The sequence below is a fragment of the Onychostoma macrolepis genome, chromosome 05 (assembly GCF_012432095.1).
Source record: "Onychostoma macrolepis isolate SWU-2019 chromosome 05, ASM1243209v1, whole genome shotgun sequence".
In the NCBI taxonomy this organism is placed as follows: Eukaryota; Metazoa; Chordata; class Actinopteri; order Cypriniformes; family Cyprinidae; genus Onychostoma; species Onychostoma macrolepis.
This window is the reverse complement of record NC_081159.1, coordinates 12119222-12140638: the sequence shown is the minus strand read 5'-3', so window position 1 is coordinate 12140638 and position 21417 is coordinate 12119222. Positions and strand designations below refer to the sequence as shown.

General features: G+C 37.4%; 2 protein-coding genes across 4 annotated transcripts in view; one reads left to right on the top strand and one right to left on the bottom strand.

Moving 5' to 3' along the window:
- The window catches only part of tmem8b (transmembrane protein 8B), a 139864-nt gene extending 123321 nt beyond the window's left edge, over positions 1-16543 (top strand). For both annotated transcript variants that reach the window (XM_058777690.1, XM_058777691.1), the window contains exons 10-13: positions 1830-2008; positions 2526-2672; positions 4503-4619; positions 14545-16543. In XM_058777690.1, coding sequence (XP_058633673.1) covers positions 1830-2008; positions 2526-2672; positions 4503-4619; positions 14545-14880 — 779 coding nt within the window. In that variant the 3' untranslated portion in view covers positions 14881-16543. The remainder of the gene's footprint in view (positions 1-1829; positions 2009-2525; positions 2673-4502; positions 4620-14544) is intronic.
- Positions 16544-16939: 396 nt separating this feature from the next.
- Positions 16940-21417, bottom strand: part of si:ch73-337l15.2 (glutathione hydrolase 6) — a 29291-nt gene continuing 24813 nt past the window's right edge. For both annotated transcript variants that reach the window (XM_058774603.1, XM_058774601.1), the window contains 3 exons: positions 20386-20717; positions 20164-20277; positions 16940-19432 (listed from right to left, as the gene is read on the bottom strand). In XM_058774603.1, coding sequence (XP_058630586.1) covers positions 18204-19432; positions 20164-20277; positions 20386-20623 — 1581 coding nt within the window. In that variant the 5' untranslated portion in view covers positions 20624-20717 and the 3' untranslated portion in view covers positions 16940-18203. The remainder of the gene's footprint in view (positions 19433-20163; positions 20278-20385; positions 20718-21417) is intronic.

Genomic DNA, 21417 nt, shown 5'->3' with positions numbered 1-21417 from the left:
AATCAATCAATCAATCAATCAATCAATCAATCTTACTGACCTAAAACTTTTGAAAGGTAGTGCCTTTTCTTCATAATGCTACAATTTCAATTTGTTTTGTTTTGTTTTGTTTCACCAATAATCAACTCATGCACTTGCCATATTAGATGTAATTATGTGTCACAAATCAAAAGTGGCACCGAAATCCCCCAGTAGTCCTTAGAAGTGGTGTGCTGGACAATTTTTGGTTCCTATTCTTATAATGTGACATGTGTGCTTGAAAACTCCTTGAAACTTTATCTTTCAGGAAAATAAAGGAGCAGGAATTCTGTGTCATTTAACTAAGTGAACAAGTCTGTCTTCCCTCCCCAGGGTGTTATCACCCTTGCGGTTAATATGATGATAATCGCAGTAATATTTTATAATTCCATTTATTATCTTTCTCCTCTGCTGTCAGATGCCAATCAAAGTTAATTGGCATGTTAAATGCTTCAATTACACATGTGCCAATCATGTTTCTGTACAACTGTGAGATCACAAATCAAGTGGTTTTTAATTAGAGGACATTTGATGATCCTGAAAAATATGCTAATCACAACCTCTCAATTACAGCGCCATTATAAAGCTCTGGTGCCTCGTTTCCCTTCTCCCCCTGGATTCCTACCCATAGCTTCTTTTGTCATTAGCATAGACAAATTTACCCTTTTAATGAATGTTTCCTGGCAAACAGTTGAGTGCTCTGATACAGCACGCATGCAAAGCTCTTCTCTGTTCTCGAGTGTCTGGTAAAGCTCAATTGACCGTCTTTGTCGACACTCAGCGAGACTTCAATCACGACATGCCTTTGAGGATTTTTGTTTGTGGTTTGGCTAATTAAGGCTTCATAATCAAAGAGATTTGTGGTATGTTTTCTAGCATTTTCTATGAGAGGTTAGAGGTGCAGTACATCTATTTCCTTCATGGTGTTTATATAACAGTAGGCTGCCTGAATCCAATCTATATTTATGAAGCTGTTTACAACAGCTGACAGATGAGGAACAGAATGTGTGTGTGAACGAGGAAGAAAGTACATGTGTATTTCTGTGATGTTTTTTTTCTTTTCTTTGTTAGCTTTACATACATTGCCAATGTGTGTGTTTCATTATTTTGTCTTTTGCTTGCTTAGTTTGCTTTGAGGATATGGACAGGAGTATATTGTATGCACTAATTTTCAAAAACTTGAGGTTGAAATACAGTAAAATTATAAAATATTATTACTATTTAGAATAGCTGTTTTCTGTTTGAATATATTTTACAATGCAATTTATCCCTGTAATGGCAAAGCTGAAATTGCAGCATCATTACTCCAGTCTTCAGTGTCACATGATCCTTCAGAAATCATTCTAATATGCTCATTTGTGTCACGGTGCATACAGCAGGGCAGGCACACAGGCACACAGGAACACCGGGTAGTAACGAGTAGACCAGACCAAAAGGAACTGAACAGACAGGAACTAAATATACAGGATAATCAAACACACACAGCTGAACGAAATCATATTAACTAATCAAACTAAACAAGGACAGGAAAATAACCATAAATGGACACAAGAGGGCGGGAAACACACAAGACACGACACAAGGACTGACAATTTGCTGATCAAGAAACATTTATTATTATTATTATCAATGTTGAAAACAGGTGTGCGCCTTCATATTTTTGTGGAAAGCATCATGCATGATTTTTCCATGTAATTAAAGGGAACTGGGACTGAAGTTTTCAAGATTTATGCTTAAAACTGTATCTTTCTGGTCCATTTTGAGTCCAGCTTAGGACCATTTTGGTTAGTAATGCGTGTGTGCTTTTCTAGGTTGGGATGGCTGGGGTTGCACGGACAACACAGAGGCGTACTCATACGGCTTCCAGCTGCTCTCAACTCTCCTTCTGTGCCTCAGCAACCTGATGTTCGTCCCACCTGTGACCATCGCCATCCGCAGTCATTACCTGCTGGAGGCGTCTGTCTATATTTTCACCATGTTCTTTTCCACTGTGAGTTTGAAAGCCTGGTTTAAACCTGTCAAAAATATACCCAAAATGGGGATAGCATAAACATTTCAGTTGCTACTACTTGCATGTTGACATTAATATTGACAGTAATATTCTTCTGTTTTCATGAATCATCTGAAATTAAATAAAGATATGTATAGTTTCAAACATAATAAAAATGAATCATCCTAACTCTAAATTCTGACTTGATGAGATATGTTCAAAGCCGTTGTAACTTGTAAATCAACTTAATGGACCAGAACTGGAACTAACTGTTGTATAATTTATATGTTATACTAGATCTGCATTCTGTTCCAGTTTTGAACAAATACGCCTAATTAACGCAATAAGTGCTTGAAGACCTGCTGACTATCTCACAAACCCATCATGAGTCCTAATTCAGCATATCAGTGGCAGCTGAAGTATGGAGATTACAGTTAAGAACCAGTGACATGTCAGAGTGTCATATTTTATTCATGCCTCCTCTGACCTTTTGTTTTCTTCTTTCACCCCTGAACAGTTTTATCATGCCTGTGACCAGCCAGGCATTGTGGTCTTCTGCATCATGGAGTATGACGTGCTGCAGTTCTGTGACTTCCTCGGCTCGCTCATGTCTGTGTGGGTCACTGTTATCGCCATGGCCAGACTCAAATCCATTATCAAACAGGTAAAAATCACTCAGATGCAAACTCAGAGCAAATTTAATTTCCATAAACCTTGTGGTTCTTCACTCTGTGCCTCCAAACGTTTTGTAAGTGTGGCTAATATTCAGAATGAATGTGTTTGCATTGAATAAAGAAGAAAAAAGTCAAACCAAACTGAATCTTATACTACCATTCAAAACCAATTCATTTAAATTAAAATAATCTTTTTTTTCAACAAGGTAAAAAAGTGACAGTAAAGAATTATATAATGTCATAAATGATTGCTATTTTAAATATATACTGTTCTTTTGAACTTTATATGTGACCCTGGACCACAAAACCAGTCTTAAGTGTCAATTTTTCGAAATTGAGATTTATACATCATCTGAAAGCTGATGATTTCCATTGATGTATGGGTTGTTAGGATCGGACAATATTTGGCCGAGATACAACTATTTGAAAATCTGGAATCTGAGGGTGCAAAAAAATCCAAATATTGAGAAAATCACCTTTAAAATTATCCAAATGAATTCTTAGCAATGCATATTACTAATCAAAAATGACGTTTTGATATATTTACAGTAGTAAATTTACAAAATATCTTCATGGAATATGATCTTTACTTAATATACTAATGATTTTTGACATGAAAGAAAAATCTATCATTTTGACCCAAACAGTGTATTTTTTGCTATTGCTACAAATATACCCCAGCGACTTAAGACTGGTTTTGTGGTCCAGGGTCACATATTCATTAAAGAATCCTGAAAACATGTATCACAGTTTCTAGAAAAAAATATTTCTGAGCAATCAGGTGACATTGAAGACTGAAGTTAAATTACGCTTTAAAATTGATAAAAAATGTAAAAATTATTTCAAATATTTCAGAATATTATTGATTTACTGTGTTTTATATTAAATGAATGCAGCCTTGATGAGCATAAGACACTTCTTTCAAACGCATTACAAATATTACCGACCTCAAACTTTTGAAAAGTAGTGTGTATATGCCCAAAATTCTCTTTTTAGGGCCACTGTATAAGAACCACAATCTGATAGTTAAAATTACATATGAAGGCCCTTGGGCCCAGAAATGCTGTATATTTCTTGTGTCATCAATTTCTATAAATTCATTTTGTGTGATTCATGGAGGCCAGTAGTTTTTCATGGACTTTATTGCCAAGAAAAGAGCTTTCCAAGATGTGCAAGAGAGCAGAAATTTTGTCCACCTCAGTAAAGCACTCACACAGAGTGTAAATATACGAATGTCAGCAATCTGTCATGTGCTGTCATAATGATGGTGACATTTCGCTGTGGAGCTGACTAAATATAGGTGGACACTTTCAGGTGTGTGCATAGTCTCTGTAGTTCAGTCTTCAGCTGCTCAACCGCAGACGGAAAGAGTGAGATTTAAGGAAAGTCGCACACGGAGAAAGACAGTAAGAATGTGATTAACTTTATGTTTGAGTAATTGAGAATCAGAGAAATACAGTGAGAGGTCTGCTGTTTGTGATGGAAACGTCTAATGGAAAGAACAAGAAAAAATAGCTCTCCTCTAGGGAGAACGCTTCTACAGTATATGCGTTAGGTGATTGCGTGCGTTTTGCTGAGTGCTGCAGTTTGCAGACACTAATCAAATCATCCATGTCACAACAGTTCTGAACTTTAGGAGGGAAGGAAAGAGAGTGAGAGAGACATTTTTAGCACCACCACTCTTTACTTACAGTCTGTCTGACAGAGGGTGGCCGATGCAAGATGGTCCTAATTGGACTGGGGATTCACTGTCGCCTTTAGACATGATGATTTGTCGATGTTTGGACTAATATTTTTCCTCTTTGCCGCTCCCCTACCAGGTGCTGTACTTGTTGGGGGCGATGGCTCTGTCAATGGCCTTACAGCTGGACCGCCATGGCCTGTGGAACCTGCTGGGCCCCAGTCTTTTCGCTTTAGGCATCATGGCCATCGCCTGGGTAAGTAGCATTGTGCACATGCATACATTCCATGTGTTTAGGACTGTAATGCATCCTTACTAAATGTGTAATATATCAATAAATCATGCCAGAATGGATTTCAGTTATATGGCTCAGAGCATAAAAAATTAACAGATGTTGGCGTTGTGGTTGCAAGATAGATGCATTGTTTTTTGTCACAAGTAATTGTTACCTTAGTTTTTTCTTCTAAACCTACACCTGCTGAAACTCCTGGTGTAAACCAGCAAAAGCTGATGTGCTGGACTTTAATAGTCTGGTTTAAATTGGTCTTAGCTGGTCTTCCAGCCTGGCCAAGCAGGTCATTAGATAGTTTAACCGGATAGCCAATTGGTCTCCCATCTGGTCTAGTCGGTCTTCCAGCTTGGCCATGCAGGTTTTAAGTTGCCAGTTGATCTCGCAGCTGGTTTATCGATGCCTTGGCTGGTTTAGGCTTGTCTTGAGCTGGTCTTAGCTTGACTAGGCCCAAAACCCTTTTAAAACTAGCCAACAGGCCAGCAAAACCAACTTTTCAAAGCTTTTCAGTTTTGTAAGTGGATACAATAAATTTTATGATTGTTTGCAAATGTAATGGAAACATCATATTAGAAGGCAATGTGCCTGTGTGTCCAAAAATAACCTTATTCTTTCAGTCTGATGGATCCGGCAGTTAAATGCCAGCGCTATTTTTTTCTTTGGCTGTGAGTGACAACAAAGCACCTTTTCAATATCTATAATTTATGAAGGCATTTCACATTACCTGGTCCAGCATGCACCCCCTCGTTCAAGGCTGCATTTATCTATGCATTAGCATGGTGTGGCATTAAAAGTTTTTCTGTTCTGTCAGTATTAGAGACGCCCTTGCTGTTCCATTACCAGGCAGCTTGTACTTTAGGCTAATTCCTCAAGCGACCACACTGCTTTCCTGAAGTGAAATGATAAAAAATAATGGGTGTTGGACAAGGAAAAGTCTTTGCCAGAGCCTCTGGCAAATTACAGTTGAGTGTGAGAAGCACGTCCTCCCTTGAGTCGAATGTGCTGCTGGATATATACATGCAGAGAGAAGAGGAGCCAGTGAACTTGCAGCTACAAAGATATACTGTATTGTGTGAGAGAGAAATAATGAGAGAGAATAGCAAACGTTCAACAAGACTACGACAAGCGGAGATCATTTCTTCCTCCCGTGACCTAAACTTACATTTGAAGGCACTAATAATGCTTCTAATAGAACAGGATGAGGAAAATCACATCTGAACAGAATAAAAGACACTTTATTTTGTATTTTGTTATTTTGGTTTTGATGTGCTACAAATTTGCTACGCTCAAACCTGATGTTTACATTTATGACAACTGGTGATGCAAAAGAATGTTGTTAAAATTTTTGTTAATATAAATAACTATTATTAACACAGCACTGCAAACACTTTTAATATAAACACTACAGACTAAATACATGAATAAGCTGAAATCTTCTTGCATTTATGAATGTCATATTGAAAGACAAGAGTACAGATTACTCTAATTCTGTCTAAAATTCATTGAATGTGACATTGACTGTCAAATACACACGTCTATCATCTCCATGGCACATAATGGCTTTGTAGTTAAAACATGTCAGTTGACACCTCTATTTCAAAGCTCCCCGAGCCTACGCAAACACAGTACAAAGCGTCCCACTGTGTGATTCTCACATCCTTTTTAGCACTTAGGAAAAAGCTACAATTTATCAAGCTTGTGACATGCTACATCCACACAATTTGTTTACAGTGCAGTTTATCATTATCTTCTGTGATCCTCTTGTTGTGTTTTTGGGCTCTGCATTCTGAATGTACACCAAAAGCTTAAATTAGAGCAAGTAAAAAGTGATTTTCTTTTCTTGTAATTTTCTCCATATGCATACTAATTTTTACAAATACTGTATAATTTCATCAGTGTACATCAAACTTTTAAAAAATGTAATTATTATTTTATCAAATATTAATTTTTGGAATGAAGAATATATATATATTATATACATACATACATACAGGGTGCGATTTGTGAAAAAAGCAGAGGGGGTAGATGCTTTTGAAAACTTTTTTCTCTCTCCATAGGAGGAAGGTAATAGCCTAAGTAACCTAATTTTAGTGTAATCTGTTAATAATGCATATCATAAACACGCCTTTTTAGGCAAGTAATATAGGCCTAATGGGTCATGTCATGACATGTTTTTAATACGACGAAAACTGTATTTAACGTGATCACAATCTATTAAAAACATTGTAAGTTAGGCCTATTAATTGTAATGATTTCATTTCCATGGTTATTCAAGCAACGAATAAATTATATAGAGAAAGCAGGCAAAGTACACAGTATCAACGGAGCTTGTTGAAACTCCGAATCAGTTAAACCATTGAGTCGCAAAATTATTCACTGTTTCGAAGCCCTCTAATCGGATCACGTATCGCGAATCATTTGATTTAGATCAGGACCTCAGAGTGAGATCGTGGGATGTTTTTAAAAATAATTCAGCAGAGGCAGGGATGCATAAACCAGAGGGGGGTTTGATTGAGATTAATTGGAATGCACAATGAAAAAACATGATTTTTGAAAATTGTTAAAACTGGAGTTATCGGTTTTTGCAAATTAACTATTCATATATATATATATATATATATATATATATATATATAAATAGTTCAGATGCAAAAGCCTCTAAATGCCATCTGAAATTTTCTTACAAAAATTAGCTTTTTTTTATCAGGCTGCTATATTTATGTTCCGTTATCTCAATTTAATTGCACAGAAAAGGACCTATACATTGCCATTAGAGTAAAATTACTGAACCTAAACATGGCAGCCTGATACATTTTAAATGAAAATTTCAGATGGCACTTAGAGGCTTTTGCATTTGAACTCTTCATAGATATATACATATACAGTATCTCACAGAAGTGAGTATACCCCTCATTTTTGTAAATATTTTATTATATCTTTTCATGTGGCAACACTGAAGAAATGACACTTTGCTACAATGTAAAGCAATGTAAAGAGTGTACAGCTTGTATAACAGTGTAAATTTGCTGTCACCTCAGAATAACTCAACACACAGCCATTAATGTCTAAACCGCTGGCCACAAAAGTGAGTACACCCCTAAGTGAAAATGTCCAAATTGGGCCCAAAGTGTCAATATTTTTTGCGGCCATCATTATTTTCCAGCACTGCTTTAACCCTCTTGGGCATGGAGTTCACCAGAGCTTCACAGGTTGCCACTGGAGTCCTCTTTCACTCCTCCATGATGACATCACAGAGCTGGTGGATGTTAGAGACCTTGCGCTCCTCCACCTTCCGTTTAAGGATGCCCCACAGATGCTCAATAGGGTTTAGGTCTGGAGACATGCTTGGCCAGTCCATCACCTTTACCCTCAGCTTCTTTAGCAAGGCAGTGGTTGTCTTGGAGGTGTGTTTGGGGTCGTTATCATGTTGGAATACTGCCCTGCGGCCCAGTCTCTGAAGGGAGGATCATGCTCTGCTTCAGTATGTCACAGTACATGTTGGCATTCATGGTTCCCTCAATGAACTGTAGCTCCCCAGTGCCGGCAGCACTCATGCAGCCCCAGACCATGACACTCCCACCACCATGCTTGACTGTTGGCAAAACACACTTGTCTTTGTACTTCTCACCTGGTTGCTGCCACACACGCTTGACACCATCTGAACCAAATAAGTTTATCTTGGTCTCATCAGACTCATACGTCTATTTCCCAAACACAACCTCTGGATATGACGCTGAGCACGTGCACTCAGCTTCTTTGGTCGACCATGGTGAGGCCTGTTCTGATTGGAACCTGTCCTGTTAAACCGTTGTATGGTCTTGGCCACCGTGCTGCAGCTCAGTTTCGGGGTCTTGGCAGTCTTCTTATAGCCTACGCCATCTTTATGTAGAGCAACAATTCTTTTTTTCAGATCCTCAGAGTTCTTTGCCATGAGGTACCATGTTGAACTTCCAGTGACCAGTATGAGAGAGTGAGAGCGATAACACCAAATTTAAAACACCTGCTCCCCTTTCACACCTGAGACCTTGTAACACTAACGAGTCACATGACACCGGGGAGAGAAAATGGCTAATTGGGCCCAATTTGGACATTTTCACTTAGGGGTGTACTCACTTTTGTTGCCAGAAGTTTAGACATTAATGGCTGTGTGTTGAGTTATTTTGAGGGGACAGCAAATTTACACTGTTATACAAGCTGTACACTCACTACTTCACATTGTAGCAAAGTGTCATTTCTTCAGTGTTGTCACATAAAAAGATATAATAAAATATTTACAAAAATGTGAGGGGTGTACTCCTGTGAGATACTGTGTGTGTGTGTGTGTGTGTGTATATATATATATACATACATACATACATACATACATACATACACACATACACACATACACAGACAGAGAGACAAAGAGAAACATATTGTCTGGATTGGTCTTCTCTCTTTCCCTTACAGTGAGATGTGAGTTTCATTTGGTATATCCAATAACAGCCACAATTTGAATTGTAACACGTAAAATCAAATTACTCCTGCTGGAGGAATACACATTTTATTTCTACAGTAGAATAATGCTTGAGATATCACCTACAAACCAAATAAAGGCACATGATGTTTAAACCATAGCATTGTGAGGGGAAGAATAAGAAACCTTTTGGAATTCTCTGGATCATACCACTCATAGCAGTTAGGTATTTTAACTGGTGTTTTAATTGTTAATTGCTTAATTTTTAATTGGGTTTTGGGATGTTTTGCTAAAATGGCCTGCTTTGACTATGTCACAGCAGTTTATTGGAGGTTAACGTTTTAGCAAAGCTATAATAAGAATGTATTTGATGTGGATATACAGCTACATTTGGACTGTCATGTTGCATGACCCTTCTGAGTTTCAGAATCAGGGTCATTCAACACCTTCTGCTGTGGAATTTCCTGATACAACTTTAGTGCAGCCAGGCCCTGATGCAGCAAAGCTGACAAATTTCATTGCACTTCCCCATGCTTCACATACAGGATAAGGTTTCTTTCTCCTCAGATATAAAATATTTCATTTTTTCAGTGATGCTTTGGAACCTGGAGGAGGTCTTTGCAAACTTTCTGTGGTCATCAACAGTAATGTTTTAAAAGAGTTTTGTTTTTCTCTCTGTGGTGACCTCCCATGGCTCTGTTTCATTCTGTACACATTGATCCATGACTCATGCATTTTATTGTTATCAACAACTCCACTTCTCCACTTTACAACTCCACTTTACAAACTCTCTGACAAATATTATGAAATGGTATCTACTATATATACTGTAACCCAATGACATAGGAATATATGGGAAGTTATTTTTGACAGATTTCAAACAGAAATGATATGCTGTAAATTTAAAAGGAAATATTTATGATTTCCCCACTAACTGAAGAAATTTGTCTGGGAGGCCCGTAAAACTTCTACTTTGTACAGTGTATTTATGGGTAGTTGACGTATCAATGGGCCTCATTTATAAAGCGTGCGTACGCACAGATTTGATCTTAGAGTGTGCGTACGCTTAAATCCACGCCAACGCTCATATTTATAAAAACGGTCTTTGACGTGGAAAAGTGCTTAGCGTAACATCAGGGTCGTACGCACTTTTTATTGTCGGAGTAATGCAGATTTTTTCAAATGTAAGCTGTTCTTGCAGGTCGCTGTTCTAAATTATGATGATTGGTGATATTCTATATGTTAATGATATTAATTAGGAGTCGTTTACAAGGCAGAGAGCTGAAACCATTCAATTGCGCGCAAGTTCAAGATAATTTGCAATTCATAGATTTCACATCTGAAAGAGGCGCGTACGCTCGTTTTCTGTTCGTACGTTCATTCTATGAATCGCACGTACGCATTTCTGAGAAACGATCGTAAAATCAAATTTAGGACGGTTTCTGCGCAACATTTTATAAATGAGACCCAATGTGTTCTATGGTGTGACAGAAAAAAAAAAAAAAAACTCTAACATTGAAGATAAATCTCTCATGCTATTTGTAACTCTAAGAATGAAGATACATTTTTCTCATTTTCTCATACATTTTTTTTTTTTCCTACATTTTTGCTATGTCACACCATAGGACACAGTCCAATTTTTATTTGTCAACTACCCATATGTATGTATGTATGTTAATTTATTTATATTTAGCTCAAATTTATTTTAGTTTTAGTAATTTTAGTACTTCAACTTAGATAATTTCAGTTAATAAATAATAAAATAATTAATTAATCAATTAATAATTAATAAAATCGATAATTTTCATTTTTTCTTTAATCTAAGATCTTAAACAGTTTTATTTAACAGTGACAACTGTGATGATTTACTGTTGCTGGGATAAATTGTATTTTTCAGAATACATTAATATTTTTGAATGGGGAAAGATACTCTTTTTGGCCAGATGGTGTATTTACGGCATCTACCAACAGGGGCTACTGTAACTGAACCATGCTAACTAGTTTCTAGTTAATAAGCTTCTATTCTGTGCTGTGAATATACTGCCTGAGCTTCATGCATGATGCAGCATCTCACAGACAGAATGATAAATAACTGCTGAAAACATAAGCAATTATGCTGAGTAGTTTGTGGGCTAATAATACATTTTGCTTTGTATTTCAATGCTCCAGAAGCATGCTAACCAGATTTGAGGCGTGAAGCACCATGTTTCAGCTTGTGTCCAGGCATTATTGATTCATGCGTCATCCAATCAATATCTGAAGGCATATCCTGCTTGACTGATGAATTCTTTATAAATATATTAGTACATATCCCTCAGAGGTGGTTAAATAAGTGTGATTCATCTCAGGAGCAGCCTGTACTGTTTAAGGATGTGGTCAGGACCGTGGGTGTTGGATTCCAGCCCCACTGTCAAAACAGCAGCCTTACAATGGGACATATAAATTACAATCAATTTCAGTGTAAGTCAAAAGGAACATAAGGGAGTCAAGCATATTTTGAGAATAATCCTCATCTATAAATAGCATGCTACATGAAGACCAGGACATCTGGGGTTTACTGTGATGTGCACCAGTATGAAGTGTTGTTTTGTTGTTGGGTTGGTTCAGACTAGGCCCATCAGTTAAGTGTCACATTTAGAGCTCATCCATTTTCCATTCTGTCCTTTTACAACATGCACCTGTTATGTGCCTGGAGATTAATGAGTGAGGAAATGTTGACCGAGGGCAGGATGTTTCTTTCTCCTAATGGTTTAAGCCACAGAACTCATTATAAACTCATAATGATACTGATATTTGCATTCACTGTAAAAATGTTTTGTCATCTGTCTAAATGAACTGTTTTTATTAATTATTTTGTTATTACTGCATTTGTTTTTATTAGGTAAATATGACTGAATGAATGTGATTATAGGTTACACCAAAGAAAGTTATTTTTAGGGGTCAGCACAGGTAGAAATAGCACCACAATAACAATAATAACAAATGCACATTTTCAGCAAGTATGAATAAATAAATAAAAGAAAATATTTGTTTTATTTTTTTTTTTTATGTAGTGTACAAATCAAGTAAAATGTGCCTTTGTTAGATTAAGGACTATTTCAACTTGAGATGACCATTAATGTAGTAATAATAATAATAATAATAATTATTATTATTATTATTATCATCATCATCATTGTTTTTGTTGTTCAATTTATTATTATTATTATTATTATTAATTTCTTTGAAAAAAATGTTTGTGTATTGCAGGAAATATTTTTTTTATTCTCATTTAGAGGAAAACATGGATATGTTATAGCACTATAAAAGAGAACAGTGAATCTGAGGAATGATTCTACCACTTCAGTATCTTCAAAGACAAAACTTTAATAAAATAAATGGGTGTTGGCATAAAATGCAGGTTGAATCACAGCTGAACTGTCATCAGGAAAATTCATCAAATGCATTTTTGACAGAAATGCATGTAAAATAACTGTCAAGGCCACTTGAGCAGTAAATTCAATAAACTTGCACAATCGGCGTAAGAAATGATTCAGTGAGTGCTCTTTCCAATGTATGGAAATGACTAAATATACATAATGGCTTTGAAGGCTTTCCGGGACATTTTCAGATAAGGATCTTCTGAAGTATGTGACTGTAATGTGACAAGAAATGGAATTCCTCAGCAGTTATAAAGTTTCGCAAACTTTAGTAACTTCAGTTTTGAAATTGCACAGGAAGCCGGCAAAAGCTGGAGTCGAATCCGTAATCAGAGGGAATATGCAATGTCTTGGAGGACCCACAACTTTCTTTATGCAGGAGAAATGTGATTGAGTCGTCAGCAGTCATCTGAGTGTGTTTGTGTGTGTGTGTGTGTTTGATTGACTGCTGCACATGCTCGACAGCGGTAACTATGTAGAATCATGAAATTTAAAGCTTCTCGGCCATTTCGGGCCCTTGCTTTCAATCCTGCGGCTTGCTATACTGTCATAGGATATTAAACATTGGCTTTGAATGTGTGCTAGAGCTCCCATTGTATATTCCCTCAGCTGCACAGGACAGTTTTTCACAGTTAAAATTCATGCCATGGCTAAAAAATTGTAACCTTGGGCAAAGTTCTAGTCTTCATGTCGTCAACCAGTGGAACATTATAATTGAAATGTCATGACAGACAGGGAGAAAAGCATAGCATTTCATTCTCTCTGCACTGTCAGGGCAGAAGGAAGGTTAATAATGACTTGGAGAACATGTATAGGTGGTAGAGCAAATCTGATGGACACAAACTAGTGACAACTGTGCAAAAGAGCCTCTCCAGTTCTAACCGTAGAGTTTACATTTGTTAATCTGTGTAACAGTGTTTCTCTACACTCAGCTGGTAGATTAATACCGTGTAATGGCATTAGTAGGAGCATGAGCGGTGTGAAGAGTGTGTGGTGTGAAGTGTGGGAGGACAGCGTGCTTTATGGTCTTCATAAATATCAGGATCCCTACAAGCTGGAGAATTGAATTCCTATGAAGTCTGTAAATTGTATGTCCAACTTTATAACTGTGTGCATTCGGATCCAGCTCTAATAGCAGCAGCTCGTGTATATCAGAGCATCTTTATGGGTCTGCAGAAGCATCATGGGTATTAAATCTAATGGGGTGAGCTCAGATATCTGAGCCAGCTGGATTTTAAAAAATTATGTTGCACCATTATTGTAAGTAATAAAAAGGGTGTTTTAAATACTATTAAAACAGTCATATTTGGGTCAGTCAGTCTCATTTTGGTCAGTCCACTCCAGTTGTACCAGTTTTTTTTTTTTTTTGTATTATTATTATTATTTGTCAATGTCAAATTAAACGTTTGTGTTTTTGCTACTCTTACACTGGGTTAAATCAAGTTACCTAACCTATTTCTGCCACATTAAAAAAAGAAAGCTATACAAGTGTTATATTTTTGAGACAAAGTGTCATAAATGTGACAAAGTACAAATTCTGACATAAAAACTTTAAACTATGGAAGTCGAAAGAAATAAAAAGTCATAATTGAGGGAAAAGTCTAAATTATGAAATAAAAAGTCACAATATTATAATTATAACTTTTTAGCTTTTTCTCATAATTATGACTTAGTGTCTCAATTAAACTTGTCATAATTATGACTTTTTATGTCACAATTAAGATTTACCAAAGCAGTGGCAGAAATGGGCTTCCAGAAGCGTGTTCAGCTACTGACCCAGAAAAATAATTTTATGTTCAGTATAATCTCAGATTTAATACTTTTAAAAAGTTTTTTAAATTAGTTTTAAGTAAACACGGTAATACTTAACTGTTAACTGTACTTAATTGATTAAGTTCAGTCTTTGAGACAACCAGAATCGGTGAACTTGATGATACCCAGTTGGTCCGTGTGTCTTATTAATTCATGCATCTTTCTCTGTGCTGATTTATTCATGACTGACTTTTGTGTTCTTCAGACTGTGCGCACCATCCGCCGGCGCCGCTGTTACCCGCCGACCTGGAAGCGCTGGGTCTTTTTCCTGTTCCCTGGCACCACCATTGCCACATCAGCGGTGGCCTTATACGCCTTCGTGGAGACAGAGGAGAACTACTTCTACATCCACAGCATCTGGCACATGCTCATCGCCGGAAGCGTCGGCTTCCTTCTGCCGCCGCGTGCCAAACCTGACGTGAAAGTCACTCCCCTGAAGCGGCGGCGAGGCTGTGGCTACCAGCTCTGTGTGAACGAGCACGAGGAGATGGGACTGGTGGACCCAGCGATCATTACCATCAACAGCATATGCACCAGCTGATGATGCTTAGCAACATGGACTTTTATTTGCCTTTCTTCTCCTTCCTTTGGATTATAAAAAACACGGAAAACAAAGCCAGAGAACTTACTTACTGATGCACTGTAAATAACTTTTGACCGAAACACACACAGACATACACACGCACTTGCATATACTGTATGTACAAGTTTTTTGTCATCGTTATTTGGATTACTATTATCGTTAATAATATCGTTTGCATTGTTAATATATGGGAATGGTTTGTGTCAGTACAGCGATGCACTGTTATTAGTGCATTATTTAAACCGTCTGAGCTGATTTTTCTGCTGCTATTGACAGTGACTGTAAAATTGAAAAATGTGTCATGTAATTTATTCATTGTTTTCTGGCACTCAGATGACCAAATGTTTTATTGTGTTTAGAGGATGCAAAGGAAGAACATTATGTGGATGTATCAAGGGCACTGCTTTTTTAGTTTTCTTTCTAAACATCTTTTGCACTGAGACACAAAAAATGTGATACTGTACATTTTTTAAATATAAGTATAGTTATGATCCAGTCACAATGTGTACATGTATAGTATAGTTGTTTTTAGTGGAATGTCTGATTGTACTTTGGATTGCATTGTATTGCCTTTGCAGCATAATTGATTGTCGATTTTTAGAGGGTTTAGGAAAGTGTCCATTGCCAAGACCAGGTTTTAATACGAAACCTCAGATAAATAACCTCATATTTCCTGTTGTATTTACCTAGTGAGGATCAGAGGGAGACATTTTAAAGCAAACGCAAATTATGAAGCAAATAAACGTTTTATTTTTTCGGTATCAAATCAGATTCTTTATTTGGCTAGGTGTAAAAAGTAATGTGTTACTACTTGAAATTGGCACACCAGACTGCTGTCATACTCTGATATATTGAAGTAGGGGCCTCTGGGATTCAAAAAAATAAATAATTTACTCCTAACTTCATATCATAACATCATCCTCTGTATGTCAGTTGTTATGAGGATGTGTGTCTTAAAGTTCCCGGCTTATGCGCTTTCATATCACACATCAGTCTTACAACATGGAGCTTAAGGTCTGTTTTTCTGTCTTGACACCAGACAGTGGTACAATATATTCTTCTATCATATCTGCCTATGACTGGGGATGAATCATGTGTCATGCTACTTGTTAATGAATAATTATCATCGTTCTCCAAACTGAACCCCCTTTTAATTGAAAGGACGTCCAGTGATTCTAACTGAAATGAAATCATTGCTATCATTGTCCTAATATGGGCAAAGTTGCTGTAAAGAAAAAACATTTATGCCCGGTCGTGAAGTTTATTTGCTCAGAAACAAACTGTACTTAATTTAGATGTACTTCGGTGTACTTTAAATTGTTTTTGCAATAATAATCTATAAACCTCATTGTATGTACTGTACCTCCCACATCCACAAACAAATCAAGGCCTCTCTAAACTTGATCTTGTGTGATTTTGCATTTTGTGTTGATATTCAGCTTTTTGCCAATGGGCACTATGCTCATTTCTCCTCACATAACATATTCGCTAAGGCTCTGTCATAAGTCGGAGCAATCTTTTGCAATTTTTCTAGTCAAAATGGGAATGGATGAGAGATGTCACGCTGAGATGGGGGACACGGTGAGATTGGCTGCAGTTTCTAGATGGCGAGTAGGTAAACGATTTAGGCCTCTGAGCTAATGAAAACCATTTATTTCACTCTTTTAAAATCAGTTTTGATTCACAGAATGTCCACTATTTGCAGTGTAATTAGAACATGGTATTAAAATTATGATCTAATCCATGCGCTTTCTGTCTGAGTATCTGTATTGCAAAGGAAGTGGCTCAGCAGGAGTCTGGACTGACAGCAACATTGCAAATGGGAGGAGCAGCGTAACGTATTTTAATTAAGATATGCATATGAATTTGTTTGCAGCCACTGAGGGCAGAATGACAGGACATGAATTAGTCCAATGAATGAGCGACACTTAAGCCTGACACCCACTCTGACACATGAAGCATTGTGGTTGAACAGGAAACAAGACTAACAATCCAGAAAAACTGTAAAGCATTTTAATGCAATCAATTCAACACGTACAGTAGGAATAAAGTCATTTTAAACATTTCACCAGTGAAATACATAAAGTGTAGTGCATTTCTATTAATCATTTACATTTTATTAGACATGCATGTTATTCAAGTCTTGCATTTTTGGCATCAGTGCATTTTATAGTATGTATATGAGGAATCATCAAAACCTGCTGGTTTTGTGCGTTCCACACCTTGTGTGCTGTTGTTATTTCAGTAGTAATGACAGAGATGCACAAATACTTGATAAACTGGCCTAGGAAAAAGTATTTAAAGCAAAAAATGAACACACTCCAGCATTAAACAATAATGACAGATTCTGAAACAAAAATGGGGGAGTCTCTTGATGTATTCTGCTCATAATTCCTGGCTCATAACCCAGAGGATGAGGGGAAGAGCAAAAGAACTTAAATCAAAACTGACAGTGCAGCAAATCAACACAAAGACAGACAGACAGACAGACCACCAAATATTTTTTTTTTACAATCACAAAATTAGCTTCAGCGGCAGTGAGATATTTTGCATCGGCACAAAATATTCACCTATTGTAATCTGAACAAAAAATATAAAAATAAATACATCGTATCGTAATTATTTTGAACCTAATTGGTGGTGAATTCGTATGAATTCTCATTCACACATTTTCATAGGAAGTGTTTACACTCCACTTACAGTTAGGTTTTCCCCCCTAAAAATCATACATTTCCATATGATTCACATCGTACAAATTCATACAAAACTGCCACCGCATAAAATAGGTATGTTTTCTTATGAGATTTTACAAACAAAAGCTTTTTGTCCCACAAATTATACACCCTCACACAACTCATAAAAATCTCACATGAATTCATCTAAATAAATCACATAATTCTGACATCAGCAAGCCCAGAAACAAATAACCTTCACATACACATACTAGTAACGAATTTAAAAAAGTGCAGAAAACTACATAAAAACATTTGTAAGTGTTTGTTGGTAACTGACCTTTATCAAAATAACATTATAAAGCAGCAGTCCTTCATCAGGTTCATCAAATCGATTAACCTGTTAGGGTTTGTGCGCACTGCATAGGCTATGATTCACAAGATTTAACATTTAGGATGTAACTTCACTGGGGAAAAAAAGCAGTATTTTTGAAAATAATCAAAAGACCGTCTCTTAAAAAAGTCGTGGAGTGTGAGTGCAACGCTCTTAAAGTGCGTTAAGTATTTTTTTTACATGATATGTCATTACAGTACAGATCTTTCTTTGCATTAGTATCCATCAGCATGGACCTCAATAGCAGGAGCTCCGTAAGCTCCTACATGTTCTGCATTCAGTCGCAGCAGCATGGACAAAAAGCAATCAGAACACTCGCCCACCTTCTCTTCAGGCCTGTCTCCATCTGAAAACAACCGGAAGACAACAGAGCTGTTTGTGACACCAGAAACACAGCCAGACAGAGACCCGGAACCCCCCTGCTCTATATGGAGCAGAGGGCTGCTCAGAGTCTCATGAGCAGACAGTCCAACGTCAGCCAGGTTTCTCAGCATAACCACAGAATGAAGCAGGGCAGAAAGCCCTCCGGTCACGGCAACAAACTGCTTCTCATCTGGATCATCCACCCCATCTTCAGTTATACTTAGCACTAGAGGAAAACTAAAATAAGGCTCCTGAGTGATGTCTGAGGTAAAGTCATTGAGAATCACTCCGCTACTTGGTAAGTATTGCCCAGATCCCCACGTGCTGTTGAGCGAGGTGGAGATTACTATGAAATTGCCGTGACTATCGAGGATTCCTACATGACTGCTTGTGGTATTTAATGTGAACATCTCTCTCTGACTTGTGTTGAAGAATTCATTCGCCAAATTTAGGAGGGCATTATAAGAGGCAAAGGCATTACCGAGATCTCCGTGGCTCTGAAAAGTGAGGTTTTGCTCTCGGACTCTATCTAATATATTGGATACCATTCTACCTGTGAGCTGGTTGGGGGCTGAAAGAATACTGTATTTCTCCTCTGTCACGATAAGGGGCTCATTGATTTCTCCGCCGCTGGCCTGAGCGGCAGCAAGGAAAGCCGGTCTCTCTGCTTCAGAAATGTCTTGAGCCAATTTTACGGCCAGGTTTTCAGGGAAATGGGAACTATTTAGGCTGACGCTCAGCAAAAGTTCTGATAGATGCCCATTGGCAACATGCTCTCCCTCTGATTTCACACTGCCGGTCATATCGCAAAACAGATCGCACAGTCTTGACTGGAGTATTTTGTCCTTGTGGGTTGCTAAAGCCCTGGAGAGAATTCTATCGATAAGGAAACCCTCTTTAGCGAGTTTTGTGGCACCCTCGAAAAGTCGACTCCATTCTAATTGCCCGTATTTGGAATGCAGCAGTCGAAGGCCCTGCAATAATGAGGGAGCACCATATGTAGGCCACTTCTGAGAGGTGTCATGTATCGCTTTAAATGATTTTGTAGTGTGATTGTACAAAATTGCAGAAAACACTCCACCTTGAAGGAAAGGGAAGAATGAATGAATGAATCATTCAGCAGCCTCAAAAAGCAGTTTATGCTTTTAGTAACCTTGTGAAAGGCAAGTGCGGCGCTAATTAGTTGTAGATATTAACAACAAGTAGTATGCATTTGAGAGTCTTAACTGCTTAAATATATTCATGTAGGAGTGATTTTTTTATTGCTAATGGGCTTTTCCATGCTTAATTTCTATAACCTTTCATAAGCATTATTTTACATCTAAAGAGACAGTCTTAAAAACCACTCCCTAAAACCATTTGAAATGTATAACACTTCAACAAGTCTTGATCATGCTATTTTTAGAAAATTACACTCAATATTGCAAGTTAAACATTAAAACCGCAGATTTCAGGAAATTACATCATGCATAAGAAAGAGCTAGAAATCAATGATATATCTCAAAATCAATTATGAATGTTAATAACACTGGCAGTGTTGTAGTCAAAACCAACTCATTCGAGTCCTAGTCAAGACCAAGACTATGTTTGAGTCCACGTTAATGGTTTTGTCATGGACTCAGAACCATATGGACTTATTCTTGACTCAGACTTGACAATTTTCTGGTCTCTGTCTTGGCTCAGACTCCAATGTGCTGGTTTCGACTACAACACTGAGAATTTTACTTTTTGTTCTAACCAACCAAGACTGTGCACTGAAACATTTGATTTGTAGAAGTGAAGTGATGAAAAGTGCATGATAGTATTACTGACCTAATCCAGTGGTGTGTGGATGAACAACTCCTAGGCAGAGTAAAGCAGCAATCCCTGCATCGACCACATTCCCCCTCTCCAGAAGAAGCTCCTTACCAATACTGGAACAGTTTGCTATAAGTCACACAGGAGCCATTAAATATGTTTGATACATATTTATGGATTTTCTGCCACTATACACATATTTGTTTGTATTCTAATTATTAATGAAAGGAGTCTTGCCAGAGTCTGTGATGATAGCAGCATTGTGGTACAGCGATCGACTGTGCTCATGAGTGTGAATATCATGATCATCTCCATCTTTGTGGTCATGGTCGTGGTCATCATGATGATGATGTTCATGGTGGTGTTTGTGGTCTTCATCCTCACAAATCTTGTGTGTCTTGTTAGTGCCTTGATGATCTGAAAGGTCCAGACACTCCTCAATTCCAGGCCAATAGCCATTCCACTCACAGATCATAAATCCGAAAACAATTCCCAGAAGAATCACAGCCACTGTGACCCTGATACAGGTGTCTCTTTTCCTTGTCCTTCCTTCCTGATTGATGAAGGGCCTGTATATTGTAATAACAATAACAATGAGGAGTCCACAGGAGCAGTAGCCTATTCACAAAGCTCAAATTTTTGCTTTTCTGCGATGCTGCTCTGAATTAGTCTGAGTAGACTATATCAGCTGCCGGCGTATCACTTTGTTCTTTGTGGCTTATAACAGGAATACAATGCACAGCTGGACACCGAAAAGTTCACCCAAAAATGAAAATTCTGTCATACCCATGCTGTTCACATCTGAACTGGTGAACCCGTGTTCAGACGCACACAAAACAAGCAGCATTTGCTATCACTTCTTCGGTCTAAAATGCAAACTGCAATTTTCAAGCATAGATGATGGGAATTTGATCAATTCCAGTCTGTTCCTCACACAAAGTTTTTGAATGACTTGTGTTATATTGCAAGAGCTAGGCTACTTTTATGACAATCCCAGATTTCTGAAAACAACAACAACAACAAAAAAACAAAAACATTTCCCTGAATCATTCGAACCATTTTGTGAACTGGTTGGATTTAATTCCTGTAAACATTTTATTTATTTATTTTTTGTGTGTGTGGTTGTTGCTTTTAAATTAATTTGGCATGAAAGCATTAAAAGAGAATTTTAAATAATTATATATTAAATTAATTGTAAAAAGAATATCTATAGCGACATAACAACACTGAGAACATTTATACTGGAATCTACACTGCTAGCGACGCGAC